The sequence below is a fragment of the Brachyhypopomus gauderio genome, unplaced genomic scaffold (assembly GCF_052324685.1).
Source record: "Brachyhypopomus gauderio isolate BG-103 unplaced genomic scaffold, BGAUD_0.2 sc77, whole genome shotgun sequence".
NCBI lineage: Eukaryota > Metazoa > Chordata > Actinopteri > Gymnotiformes > Hypopomidae > Brachyhypopomus > Brachyhypopomus gauderio.
Window position 1 is genome coordinate 620,167 of NW_027506898.1, and position 14,834 is coordinate 635,000.

Here is a 14,834-nt window from a genome sequence, read left to right on the forward strand (position 1 = left end):
GCTGAACAATGCAAGATTGTCAGGTGAACAAGTTAGGTAGTCAGTGAGTATCTTTACTCTCATTAAAATATTTTACTAGAAACTGAGAATACCATTATAGTGTATATTATTATTATGATATATAAGAATTGACTGTGATCTTTAGTGGAACACCATTCATGCCCTTGTCAATGATGACAGCATACCATCACCACTACCAAAACAAAACCACCTTGATTCACCTTGAATATTGGTGAGAAAAAACAGGGGGAGGGGAGACAACTTGGCATTATCAGAAATTCTGTATAAATCTTAATCCAATCAAATATTAATAATAAATGTATATTTCTCAAAGCTGCAGGTTCACTAACCAAAGAGTTAAAATATTCAAGGTTACTGATGAAAAAATTGCATCTTTATCTTTAGTAACTTTTGTAACAACCTGGCAGTATCTCAGCTTTAGCATTCCTGTAGCTGCTGATCAGTGTCCTGCACCAGTTAGCAGTTATTTATTCCATAGAAAGCTGTTTCTGTACGTATATTTATGGAACGTCCTGTTTGAATGGCCTGTTTCAGATCACACCGCAGGATTTCAAAGAGATTGAGGTCAGGTCTGAGACTTGACCATTTTAAGACATGACACTTCGTCTCTGACATGTTGGATCGTCACAATCATCCTGTGTCAGGACTTTCGGGAGAGGTATTCGTTCCGGCATGACTTTAAAATTTTTCTCTCCAACTATAACGCTAGGTGACTTTAACAAAAAAGTTAAACTTTTGGCTTGACTGCTCACAGGATGTTGTTCAGAGAGCTCTGAGGAATATCTAAAGTGGAGATTAGGAAAACACGAGCTGAATGCCAATGTGTATCTGCCCTCTTCAAAACCACATTTTTGTTTTTTTTTTTTTTTTTTAGCCTTGTTCAGCTTTTAGCCTGTGGTATCAGATACAATGGCTCCTACAGATCTCGGGTTGCCACTCTGGGCCTTCCTGGTCATCATGTAAGGATTCTAGAATATGTCCTTGCATTCTTTTTTTTGTAGGACACCTGCTCTGAGGGAGAGAGGCAGTGATGAGTTTCTCACATTCATCTGCCAGACTGTAGATTCATGGAGGCCGAGCCCTTTGAAATCCTTCTGCCACCTTTCAAGCTCTCCATACCTTCAACAGCTTTTCCTCAGAAGTCTTTTTCCGTCAGGCCACATTACATTTATTGTGAACTGGATTGTACTCCATCTTTTTTTCTGTTAAAAATGTTTAAACGATTATTTCAATTCAATGAAGATACGGCAACATTAAATGTTAAATGCGGCGTCAACTGCGACAAGGTAAGGCAAGTTGGTTTACACAGCACATTTCATACACAAGGCAATGTAAGAGTATTTATATCAGACAAATTAATACAAAGCTTTCTTCCAACCGTTCCTTCACCATGCAAAATACGGCTCACAAAAGGGGAACAACCATTTTACAAATCACTTTATTACTTAAACAACCCCATTTCAGCTGGGTCCACTTGATAGCACACTGTTTCACAGATATTTTTGAAGGTTTTTCATGCACATCTGACATGCACCGACATGGCAATGCATTGATTTACTCCACCCTCCCATGAAGGCACAGCATGGGGGTGGAGTAAATCAGTGCTTTGCCACGTCAGTTGTGCTGTAAACATCCAGCTAGAGAACCAGTCACCGCTCTGTTGAAAGCCAATGGTCGCGCAGCACAGCTGAGCAACATCTCAGGCACCATGTCGGATGCCTTTCACCATTCACGGAATGAATTTCAAAACTTAAAAGGTTTTTTGTGTATTTCTGGATGAAGTAAAATATCTCTGTATGTCTATGAGACTTTCTGGGTGAAATCTTAATCAGGTAAGTAAAGGGAAGACTCTTTTCAGTCACTGGACTCACAGCACTGCAAGCCCCGTGCCATGATCGTCTCAGAAGCCATGAGTGAATGCATGGGAGAGGCTGACCTCGCCGGTGTCGGCACTGAAGGCCAGGCAGGCCACGCCGTGCGAGTGGGCGTCTTTCAGGATGGAGATGGTGCGGACGCAGAACGTGTCCCACACGCAGATGTAGGGGTCCTTCCCCACCTGTCCTGTGGCGACTAGCGATCTCTCTGGATGGAGGGCGAGGCTGTGAGGAAAGAGAAACTTTAATATTCGTATAATAAACTGTGCAGATGACCAAATTGAAGAGGAACTTTCCATACGGAGGTCCTTCATCAACTGTGCAAGTAGAGTGGTTCCCTTTGCCTTACGTTGCTTGTACAGCTGATGAAGGACCTTTGTTGGAAAATTCTAGAAACACTGTATTTGTCACGGCAGCTTCTTCATAAAATCTGTGGTACACAGCAATTTTTATTACATCTCTCTCTCGGCCACCATTAGATTTGATTTAGCAATGCAAATGACTGTATATAATAATTTCTCCTGTTTATTACAATACTACCATAAAATACAGGAAATTTGGATGAAGTATTTAAAAACAGACACAGTATGAGTGGAAAGTATTTAATGTGACCTGCCTTTACACCTTGAGCAATAACAGGAAAAGACCTGAATAAGAATTCTGGGAAGGGCTGGAAGAAGCCTAGTACAACATACTAGGAGATTATTAAAGAAACTGTTAGGACAGTCTACCCAAAAGAGTTCAAGATGGGATTAGTGTCAAGGAAGGTCACATTACCCGAGTTTGAGCTTGCCTGTAGAAGCAATTCTGTTCCGAAATGGTTCTGTTTGTATCTTAATAAAGAGACTGAAAATGTTCATATATGGTGTTAATACCATTGCAAATCAGAGGTCAAGTAGATTAGTAGTTCAATTTAGATGGTTCTGAAAAACCCAACACAAAAATCGATCCAAACCAGCTCTGGGCTACATTAAACTGATCCAGTTAGCCTTCTAACCTCTGGTGCGAGAGGAGTCATATGAACCCTGCTGAATAACATTTCCCACGACCATCATCACAGCGACGGTCTTTCACTCCCCTCAGGCCCAAACACAGCCCATCAAAAGCCCCGCTGGGGTTCCTGCCTTCTTCCTCTGAGGACGGGCTCAGGTTGCGACCCTGCTGATCCGGGCCAGTGGCACATCAGCGCTATAAATACATAACGGCGCCATTACGGCGGGCTGCGGGGCCAGGACTGGTGTGGCGCCTGGCCATGCACCAACAGACTAGGGGGCGGAGCTGAGGGGAAGAGGTGTGGGCGCGGTGACCTTGACCGGATGAACCCCTCGGCTATACCACAGCATTTGCACAAGACAGATCAGTACAGCCAGTGGAGCCAGTTTACTCACAGGACTATAATGAGTGGCCAGGCCAACAAAACACATATGAAATATGATTCGCTGCTCAAAAGTTAACATTCACAGTACAAGTGCGAAGGATTTCTGCAACAAAAGGCATTTTTTCAGTTCCGTCTTATATACAGTGATTATAGACAGTGATGGATGGCACTTGACATATCAGGGCTAAATACAGAATAAGGTAAAGAAGAGAACACCAATCAGATTTCAAGATACTGCCTCACTGTAGCCAGGTACAGATAAAAAAAATAACACTGGGGAAAAACTGATCCAGAGAGAGTATTTTTGTCTGTTACATCCCCTGGATGATTGTGACAGTTGCTGCTACACTGAGCGTGCGTGGTTGTCATGGAGAAGAGGATGCTGTGTACAGTGTACAGAGACGAGCATGAACTTCTCCCTCCAGACCTCCAGACAGCCGTCTGCCTCAGGCAGGTCCCGGGGGGACGGGCAACAACTTGGCCCGGTGCAACAATGCGAGTGGGTGCCTGGCTAGTCCTGCCAGGGTCTGAGCGAGTAACGAACCCAACTCACTTTGGCCGCAACGAGTCAAACACATTAGGTCCAATCCTTCAGTATAACAACTTCTCCTTGTTTGTAGCACATGCGCTACTGTGAATCACACCAGAGTGTACCCCCGGGCAAAGAAGACTGCTATTATATCACTGTAATTTCAATTATAGGGCTACCATTGCTCTCCATACAAAATCAGCTCCACCAGAAATAATGGATTTCTACATGCACGTTTGTTCCGAGTCCGGCTGTTTGTTGCAGTGGGTGACCACTTAGTGTGGTTCTAAGGGACCACAGGTGACTGCATATCTTGATTGCACTCGTGAGTTTTGTTGATTGGTTAGCCAGAGCAAAGATGGGAACTCCTGCTCCCCAGCTCCTGGTACAGGACCACCAGACGGGCTGAATGTCTTACACGTTCTACATCATCGTTATAACTGCATCACTTCTCAGAACCCAATCGACCTCTGGCTCAGACAAGAAAACAAACATACAAAAAAGTAAACAAAGCACACCACTGAAGGCCTATGCATGGGCTGTGAAGTGGACCATTCAAAGAATGAAAATGTCATTATGACCCAAAGAAAGGACACCCAAAATATGCTTCAAAAGGAGATCCTGTGCCAGCTAACCAATCAGCTCATAGATCGGTTTCCTTGACAACTGGCTGACCAAGAAGGGCACGAGCATTTAACACATGACCAGAGCCATGCATAGGTCAAACTTCCCCAGGCTCAATAAAGGTCATAGCAGTCTGCTTCATGCTTTGATTCACAAACAGGTCCCCCATTATGTTACATGCAAATATACAAGGTGCTGTTGCAGATTCCTTACTATGCTTACAGTAAGACCTGTGATTGGATAAGTGCTACCCTGGTGATCTCTCGATTTAAGCAGCAAGCACTCGAGAACATTTCTGCTCTTGGGCTGACCTGAATCCAGCTCCATCTTTCTCGACACAGACGTGTTCACGACAGGGAGCGATTAAATCGTTTAGCAAACCTACTGGGGCAACTCTGAACTGGAACAAGGCCAGGGCTAATGGAATAACTACCCCCCCCCCCCCCTCACCTTCAAAACCAGTGGTGCACATGGCTGAGAGTGTGAAACAAGGAAAGTCTCTCACATTCTAAGATATTACGGAGAATCCCACAATTCATCTGTGATCTCTTGGAATGACCTTTTAAAAGACACACAAGTCTCCCTCTCCGTTTGCAGAATCTATTTTATACGGTACAAATATTTACTTTTCCCAAGTTTTGATGACATCAGTTCTTGACGGACAAAGAAATAATTTGAGGTGTTCTCAGCCCCTGACATCTGCTCCACACTGATGGGCTTCATGTCCTTGTATGAGTCCAAGGCTTCAGAGTCCTGTGGAAACCTCATCACTGGAGAATGGGACACCTGCATACTGTTGCCATTCTCTGTTCCTCTTCAAATGGATAAGGGATATAGAAATACAAGCACCTATTCTTAGCTGTGAGAATTAAAAATAACCTCAAGTGAAGTGAAGCAACTTCCATGGTGGCAAGCAATAACCCCAATTCAGAAAATGTCAGGAGAGAGAGAGAGAGAGAGAGAGAGAGAGAGAGAGAGAGAGAGAGAGAGAGAGAGAGAGATAATGTGTTAATGTAATCACAGCACAAAGACACAGAGCATTCACAGTTCCACTTCAACGACCCTTTAGAAGCCTCTGCCACAGTGACAAGCTACAGATTACTTCATATAATCTATTACATTTTATATTGAGATTGTATTATACAGATTAATCCCTCATATATGTGTTTTGAAGACACTTCTGTAAATACAATGATCAAATGGATAACAATGTTTAATAAAACAAAATTTTGCTTTGTAGTACAACTGAGGACAAATCTCCCTCTTTAAAACTGGACATATTACTCTGCCAAGACTATTTATACAGTCATTTGAACATACTAAAACATTAAACAGCTTCAGCCAATCTGGAATGAGCCACTCATCAGATCATTTTAAATGCTCTCATGAATAATAGAGGGGCTGCATTTATTACAGCAGTTCAAGGGTTCATAGATTGTCGGTAAGATTTCACAGCTCATTAATAACAGCACACAGAAGCAACAATTATACTGACAATTATATGCATTTGATTAAATTTTTTAATACATCAACACTGGATATACATCTAAATGGAAAGGCTGGCACTGTCACTAATCCTCCTGAGAACTAGCATATCAAGGCACTTCTTTACTTCTTTAATCCAGTTATCAGAATATAATTATAAATGCAAAACTACCCCTGTAACTCAAGATTAATATGGTGCATACCAATCCAATTAAGAGTAGCCTGTGCTGAAAACTGTGCTAGTCATTTATTAAGCATGATTATACCTTTGCCTAAAACTCAATCAACACAAACAGTTACATCAGTTACTGCTGTTACGACGTGTATTTCTGCACACACATGTGGATGTTTTGCTTGTAATGCAAGCAGTGTCTGTCTTGTGGAAGCTTTCACCGACAACTTTCCCCAACACCTGCTGCTGCATACCAATGAAGAAGTGCAATTCCAAAAATAACCCCAGACCTTCGCACAAACACACCGAACACAGCCGGATGACTGCTCGACATCCTCGCATCTGAGAAACCCCGGGCGTAGCGTCGCCGTTAACGACTCTGCCAGAGAGCCTCCTCGGATCCACTGGACGCACGCCTGTGGACGGCGACCCTGTCGCATGCATAAACTATCACCCAAAGTAGCAACCCTGTTGAGAAGAACCTCCCTTTATTCAGGTTGGCAGGCTTGCTGATTGACTGTGCTTGCTGTGAGTAAAACATCCTGGGTCACGTACAGTTACAAAAGACCCAACTTAGGTTGTGCTCCGATACAGAAAACCGCTCCAAGGTCATGCGGCTCCAATCAGATGAACAATCAAACTACTACCACTCATCAGCCACAAAGTGTTCACAAATCCAACTCAAAAACTAGCAGACCTATGCGGACCGCAGGTCCGACATGCGGCATGTGCCTGGGAGTGGAAACTGGTCCTGAAAGGCCTTGCACAAGTGGAGTGGGTGTACGGGTGGAGGAAAGCACATGTCATCAGTGGCACCCCCCCACACACACGTTTAGTTGTGGTCATATTACTGAGAATTTACCTGAAGGATCATCTCTCAGGCCATGCAGACTCCTGCTCAGAGGGACATCACGGGCAGGTCTGGCTTTCATGTATGTTCAGGTGGCCAAGATGCCATGAAACTAGGTTTTTTGGTATGGTGCAAGACATAGTTACACCACCAACCGAGCCACCCAGCACCCTCCCACAAACATAACTGGTTCTTCTTAGTTTATATACTGCCTCTCTCAAACCAGTGGTTGACATGTGATCTGGTGGTGGACTACTTACTCTCTTGCAAAAAATTTAAACTTAATAATCAAACCACATTTAACATTCAGTGATAAAGGATAAGAGGGCATAATTTGATTTGTTGTTTTAGCAAAGGTAATAACCATACATAATTGGCAGTCATGGCCTGGTGATAGGGAACTGGTCTTGTGACCGGAGGGTCGTGGGTTCGATTGCCAGACCTGAGGCCATGACTGAGGTGCCCTTGAGCAAGGCACCCAACCCCAACTGCTCCCCAGGCGCCGGGCTAGGGCTGCCCACCGCTCTGGGCACGTGTGATCCACAGCCACAATGATAATGCTGAAGTTGCAAAGTGGCTCACTGATTCTAATTTAACTCTGAATGTAGAGAAATCTCAGTCTAGCTCACAAACATAAATATAAAACCAAATACACCGAGATTGTGTTAAATGGGTTAAATATTTTTGAATGCAGTGGAATTAAATGTAAAAGGCATTGTTCTGTATCCTTAGTTTCAAGAACAAAGCCAAAATAAACATTATGAGTTCTACAATAATATATATCCACAAATTTCACTCACGATGGAAGCGTCAAGGACATTTTTAAATTTAAGGACTTTTCTGTCACTTCTGTCTCTGCCTATCCTGCTGGTCTCAGGTGAGTAGAGTAGCTTTGAAACCGCATCAATCACTTCATGAACAAGCCATCACAACATTTGACAGGAAATCATATTATCGTGGCTACCATATACTCTTTAGGTTTAAGAATCTGAATTTTGATCATGTCATTATGTATTCGAACGTTGGTGTTTAAGGTCGTTTAAGGTCGTTCCTACTACCACACCCTCCGTATTTGAAGAGCTTCTCTCAGATTCCTTCTGACAATCTGTGAAGGGCTACAAAACCTATCAGGACATATTCTTATGAAAAACAGCCACTTTTGCACAACCTGCCTTGTCCCATGAAGTAAATATTAATTTATTGTAATCAGTCATTTTTGCATTGATGTAAACAGTTTGCGTTATTTGTGCTCCCTCTTCAGGATTGTGTATACTGAATAGCTGGCTGGGGTGAGGGTCTGTGTGAATTTACTGTTTTCAGAATTAGTTGTAAATGCAGAAGAAAAACGAGCCAACCTAACTTACTCTCTTCTCTTTTGAAATTAATGCATTTTGTACATGATCCCATGCAAAAAAACAAACATGTAAGCTAATGTATTTAAACACAGAGCTTTCTCATTTGAAAGCCTTTGGACTTGACCAAATGTGTAGTGTGCATGTTATTGTAGTCTTTGTACTAGGTGTTTTTTGGGGTGCACATTACTAACTTGAACAAATGCTAAAAACAAGCGGTGGCACAGTGACATTTACATTTGCTGCGGAAAATGGAATTAGCACATGTACCTTTTGCTAATATAGTCTACCTTTGTTTACTGGCAATGAGAGGAATTCCTCACATGTTTCCAGTATGAGGTGGAAGTCGGGCTTTCTTTGCTACGAGAACAGCACTGCACCTGCGAATGTCTGATTAGAACAGCGTGGCGCTGATCCAAGCGACGAAAACAAGAGTTGGACCATTTGAAAGGGAAAATGCCCGCAGCCGTAACCCTACACCCACAGTACCGGGAGAGGTGTTGTCCAGTTAATTAATTACCGGCTAAACAGACTCACTTCAAAACTCCATCCAATAAACCTTAGCATCCAAAACTGATTTCGGTGACAGCAGCTGAAAAAATTATGTATTACGATAAGCAGAAATGTTCAGACAATCGCTGCTTGGGAAATGGCAAAGCCAGTATTCAGTCACCTTGTATTGACGGGCAGAAAACGACGGCAAAGATATAGGCGAGAGCGCGAGGACGAGCGCGCGCTCAAGTGCGTACAGCTGCTTCACGCGCTCACTGTGTTAAGAGACCAGACTGTTTATTTGACACGGCAGTTCCTCTCGCCCTTATTATGATACCAAACTCACAAAGTCCCAGCGCACCTTTGTTTTAGATAAAGAAAAGACGATTGGCAGAAAAATATAGACCCACCTAATAATATCGTCGTTGTGACCCAGGAAGAACTTCTGTGTGTGTTCTCTGGTGTTGTAAACGACGCCAACTCCTGCTACAAAGTAAACCACTTCTTTGCCGGCGGTGTAGAACAGGTTGTTGCGGCACTGATGTCCTCGGTATCCGTATATCCATTCTAATCTCAGTTGACAGCGGGGTGCAGTCCTATCCGCCATGATTTTTGACTAGCTCTAGCTGTTGATTAATCTCGCCACAGGTTCAGAGATATCCGACTGTGCGTGTATGTCAGAAATTAACATAGAACTATAATTGTGACCGCGGATTCAAACGTTAACTAATATGAAATACGTGGCTACGCCAACCATGTGCATACACGCATCCACCCGGTGTGCGGTACAGAAACCACGGACACAGGCTAAATAGTTACTTCCACGTTTCCGTGGTTTTAATAGAGAGTTTCGTTGTATGCCCTTTAACCCATACACTTGGCTTTAATCTCTTTTTTAAAGTTCATGGCAATAACTTCTCAAGAAGGAACAGGTCGAACCTCTTGATTGGTTTATTTCAAAATAAAGTGCTCTTTCGCATAAAATATCATATACTAGACTAGATGTAAAATAAGAAAATAATATACAAACCACACACGTGCACAGGGGATAGAGGATTAATTCGGCAATGTTAAAATATAATCCGCCATCCTAATCCTCAAACAGTCCAACTGCCACAGTTTTTGTGCAGAAACACACTGACAGGAACCAAGCTGTGGAAGGGTAATACAACCAAAACCCATAAGATACGCACAGAAAACGTACTGTGTAAAATCGGACTGCCATTCACAAATCTAATCTCACTAAATCCCAGCGCCCCAAACCTCTGGTTAATTTATGATTTGTCATATTTTAGAGTATATCAGTCCTCGAGGGACAACACTTTCCCATTTCACCCGTAGTCACTCCGAAGCTGTTGAAATGCAGTTTAACGCTAACTTCCATCCAAATTGCAAATGCTAAAATTCCGAGCGCAATTCCTGTCTGCGCGTCTTCCTTGGTAAATCCACATCTCAAATGAGATAAAACGAGAGCTTTTTAACTGCGGGTTCAGACTGCAAACTACGTTCTCTCTATAGTCTGACTCAATGTTAGTTCACTGAATAAACATCTAACATATTCCAACAAACGGCGACAGCCAAAAGCAATTGCTGTCAACACAGAAAGACTTGTCTGAGCGTCTTTAGGTTATGTTTTCCGGAATTGCCCCCTTCTCGATCTCAAGCGATAGTTACCACGAAGCTTGGAGCACCGCCTCTTTTCTCCCATCATAAAACATCTTGTGGCAAAGGTTCATGGGTAATGGAGGATTTCTCCGATTCTGAGGTAACGTCGTTTGGTACTTATTTGTAACTACATAGACCAGCATGCAAACTGTTGCAGCTGTCCAGGGTCCTGAATCTGGCAAAAAAGACGGAGTAACGAACGACAAAAAAATTGCATGGGATGGGAAGAGTTATTTATTGCGTGTGTTACTACACACCCATACATTTGAACAGAAAGAAAGAAAACCGTTTTAATGAAGCGACATATTCAGAATCACCTTAAATGATTACAGCAGATCTTGCATAACAAAAATAAACGTCTCATGCGGAAGACCCCGGAGTTGCCTTCGAAATAGCGAAACATGAAATTACTATTAACAGTAGCATTCCGTTTTTATGAGATGGTAAAACGTAAGTTGTCCTGAATGTGAAAACAACAGTTTATGAATAATAAACGAGGAAACCGTTTAGAAACACGCTGGCAAATGCAATCTGTGTTCCGATTACACATGCCTGGTTATGTTTGCTTTACCTACATTAGTTACCGCAATGGGTGGGTTTCATGTCACATATGAGGCCTGGTCAATGTCTTATCGACACTCACGAAATATCGTCGTAAGATATGCTTAACTGATCCGTTCCAACCCACTCCTTCCTCAGAAATCACCACTGCTCATCTACATAATTTGTATTTCCGTGAAATGATTGAAGTTACATAAGCTTTATTTATGCGACGGTGTCAAGGATTTGATTTTCTTACTTGCATTATGACAAAACTTGCACCTACTCTCTCACCCCTACAAAAAGAAACGCCAAACTTATTTTAATTTCAAAAGCATCTTTAATGACTTTGCACGTATTTAACAGATAGGGTAAAAGGCTACAGGTGCGAGTCCATGTTTTACGTCATAACCAGCCGGCCCCGGAGGCGTTATGGCATTTTGATTGTTGAATAATGACGAAAATGTATCGTTACAGTAGTTACACTGACAGAGAATGCACACTAGTTATCGAGTAGCCAGAGTGACAGAATGACAGCACACAGCGCTATAGCCAACAAGCAAGCAGCCGTTTATCAGTCATACGATTTTTCCAGAAATGCCAAACTTCCTTTTCCCATTTAACAAATACCTTTTAGAAGTTATAATACATCTATATTCATATTTTTCTCTAAATACCCTTTCAACATACAATATAATGCAACTCAAGTACAAGAAGAAAAAACAAAACATTTTATTGTTTCTCTTGATAAAAGTAGTCCTTCATAAGTAACCAACATTCTCACAACTCAATCATCTCACGAAACTTTCCAGCATTATGTTAATATTTGCCACTACATGGTGGGTTTGCATTCAGACGCATTTGCTTCATACTAAGGTCTTTAGTACAGAGATTGCCCTTTTAAGGAAACCTATAATGGCTGACGAGCTTTGTTAGTAATTTAAATTCAACAGGAGGTTAACAACTCAGGGGGGAATCCTCATGGAGTCCAGAGCACCACCACTGCCCTCCTTCAACAGCGGACGACGAGAGAGCCTCACAAAACAGAGGGGCGGCTCCTAGAAACTTCACACGAAAACAAGAGAGCAGAAGGAACCGACCAGACGACTCGAAAGCACTAAAGCAGGTATACTGAAAGAAAGAGCAAACAAAGAATAGAGAGAAAAAGTGTAAAGAAAGCTTACTTGGAATTTTGTCTTTTGAGACTTAGGAATGATTTATAATGACTACCCCAAAGCACCTTGCAACTCAAGATATTCCTCTTCCAGCTCCTTCCTTATAAAAAAGGGAGAGGGAACAAAAAAAAAGACCAAACAAACAAAAAACCCCCCGAAAAACAAAACTGAGCCAACCCAAAAGAGTGACAGGCACGGAGTCTTGGCTCGGAGCTTCACATGCTAGAGCTGCACTTCGGGAAGAGGATACGAGAAAAGGACAGGGGAGGAGGGCGGGGTTAGGGGAGGAGGGCGGGGTTAGGGGAGGAGGGCGGGGTTAGGGGAATGAGCCACGCCCTGGGCCGCTGGGCAGGTTCTACTTCTTCTTGCTGAAGAGGCTGAAGCGCTTCTCCTTGTCCTTCTCCCGTTTGCCTGGGCTGGACTCGGAGGCCACGCCTACGGAGGCGGGCAGAGTGTGGGCACGGCAGGAGGAGGCAGGCGTGCTATGGCTGCTGAGCTCGGAGGGTGTGGCGCAGGAGATTGCCTGAATCCATGAGTTCATCTCCTCCTGAAGAGGCAAACGAGGAACAGCAATGTGGAGACAGTACGGCATAGAAAATCTTTCAAGTGTCGGAGGTCATATAATATACTAAATGTACTGCTGGAACAACATTTATTACTGTTATTCTCAGTAGCCTACAACACATCTGAAATGAAAAGATGATAATGGAGCTGAGGTGTGGTTAGTGAACTTTAATGTGAAAATATAGACATCTGTTTGGTTACTGAATCTGGGCTGTTCAGCTCTTTCTGAACCAAAGGTTATTGTATCATTAGGCCATGCACAAAAGGTCTAACAAAAGGTCTAGATGTCATATCTGCATCTCAAATGTTTATTTCATATGTTGACATTAACATTAGCAAGTTGTGCCAGTGCTAGTGAAGAATAATTCAATCAGAGACAGCACAAACTTGAGGTGTGTCAAAAATGAATTGTTCAGGATAATGAAGCAGGAATGTGCCGGTCAGCTCAAATATTGCAAACGACCTGGCAGATCACAGTAGTGGATGTCTGAAAAATCAATCATGAAGAAAAACTGCTAAGTGGATGAGGACCACTATCCAGGAGATCAGTCATCAATCTGTCAAACACTACCACGAAGAGAAAAATCCACCAGGATGACCTCAAGAGGTAAATGAGTAAAGTCTAAATCCAAAAATCCAAAAGGTCACAATCCTGTTTGCTTAAGAAAATTTACAGGTTTTTAGGATAATCTTATGGAAAAAATTTGATGAGATTATTAATCCCGACTAGAGATGGAATGGAAAAAGTGAGCGTGGGGAGGAGGGCGGGTGTGTTGTGTTGCTCATGTACCACAGCATGCCATCTCATCACTGTGGCATATGGCTGCCACTCTGTACTGGTAGTGGCAGTGAGATGAATTCTGAAGTGTACGACATCATCTTACCCTCTTACATCCAACCAAATGCCTGCGAAGTTGACACTACTTCATCAGGATAATGACCTGAAATGTGCTACCAAAGCAACTTTGTGGTTCTTTGGGCAAAAATAGTGAAAGTTTCTTGACTGGCTAAGTTGATCGGCCACCCGACCCACTCTGAGCTTTGATTTCAATTACTAAAGAGAAGACCAAGTTTGAAAAATCCCCACAACAGAGCAATACCAACATGTGTGATCTTGGGGCCTGGTGATCTCTGGCCGTTACAGATTTCAGGATGTGATTGATTTCAAAGGATTTCCAACCAACACAAACACAGGAGTTTATTCTAGATTATCCATATTCATCCTATTAAAGTGCACTAAAATTGGGAGTACTACATGAGGTTAAAGGTGAACCTCTGCACTTTGACCACATTGCCACTGTCATGGATGGCAATAGCTTCATGACACGAGCACACAATTATGATGCAACAATATTGTGTACCCATTCCTATGACAGTGAGAGAACAAAAAACTTACATCGTCTTTGGCTTGGAAGAGATACTCATTCCCATCCGAAATTCTGAAAGAAAAATAAGGAAGTAAATGTAACAAGGAAGTGTCAATGACTGCACTATTAAATGTTTAAAATACATAAAAGTGTTTCATAAACACTCAGGATAATGACACAAGTAACCTGAGTTTGAAAACGTGTTTCTTTTTCTTGTAGTCCAGGGCAACCTCGCATGTGGACTCCTTCAGACTGATGGGAATTTCACTGTGGTAGGGTATGCCCTGACTGGCACTCTTACTGTCCTTATAGAAGCCCATCTCTTGGCAATTTATCACGCAGTAGACGTTGTGCCAAGATCTGAAAGTGACATCAGTTCAGAAGAAAACAATGTGTAAACAGAACTGCTGCAATTCTGTAAAAGGTGCAAAAAATAAAAAATAAAAAGTACAATGTAATATAAAATGGGTTATTTTCAAACTTGTGTGCATTAGTTTTGCATGGTAACGTACCTATTGGACGCCTTCTTGTTGTGCCCCTCCCACTCATGTTTGCGATTCAGGAAGCCCTCTATCTGGGTGGTGGGCGTGTCCTGGGCTTTGGTTGGGAGAGTGGCAACTTGACAGGGTTTGCCCTTACGGCTTCCTGTGGGGGAGGAGCCAGGACTGGGCACTGCCACCCCATTGACCGAATCACTACCTCCCGTGGCCTCCTAGTACAGAGAGGGAAGGTCAGAGGTGGTGTCC

General features: G+C 42.7%; 2 protein-coding genes across 7 annotated transcripts in view; both read right to left on the reverse strand.

Annotated features, from left to right (window-relative positions):
• LOC143491553 (echinoderm microtubule-associated protein-like 6) overlaps positions 1-10,427 on the reverse strand; it is a 49,206-nt gene extending 38,779 nt beyond the window's left edge. For all 4 annotated transcript variants that reach the window (XR_013125232.1, XM_076990692.1, XM_076990690.1 and 1 more), the window contains exons 1-2: positions 9,188-10,427; positions 1,958-2,120 (exon numbers count right to left, since the gene is read on the reverse strand). Coding sequence is in view for 3 of the 4 variants with exons in the window: in XM_076990692.1 (XP_076846807.1) it covers positions 1,958-2,120; positions 9,188-9,384 (360 nt within the window). In the remaining variant the exon portion in view is untranslated. The remainder of the gene's footprint in view (positions 1-1,957; positions 2,121-9,187) is intronic.
• Positions 10,428-10,797: 370 nt separating this feature from the next.
• LOC143491601 (spectrin beta chain, non-erythrocytic 1-like) overlaps positions 10,798-14,834 on the reverse strand; it is a 61,817-nt gene continuing 57,780 nt past the window's right edge. The window contains exons 32-35 of one of the 3 annotated variants that reach the window (XM_076990772.1): positions 14,601-14,800; positions 14,275-14,448; positions 14,118-14,160; positions 10,798-12,704 (exon numbers count right to left, since the gene is read on the reverse strand). In XM_076990772.1, coding sequence (XP_076846887.1) covers positions 12,513-12,704; positions 14,118-14,160; positions 14,275-14,448; positions 14,601-14,800 — 609 coding nt within the window. In that variant the 3' untranslated portion in view covers positions 10,798-12,512. The remainder of the gene's footprint in view (positions 12,705-14,117; positions 14,161-14,274; positions 14,449-14,600; positions 14,801-14,834) is intronic. The other 2 variants (XM_076990775.1, XM_076990774.1) reach the window with 2 other exon arrangements.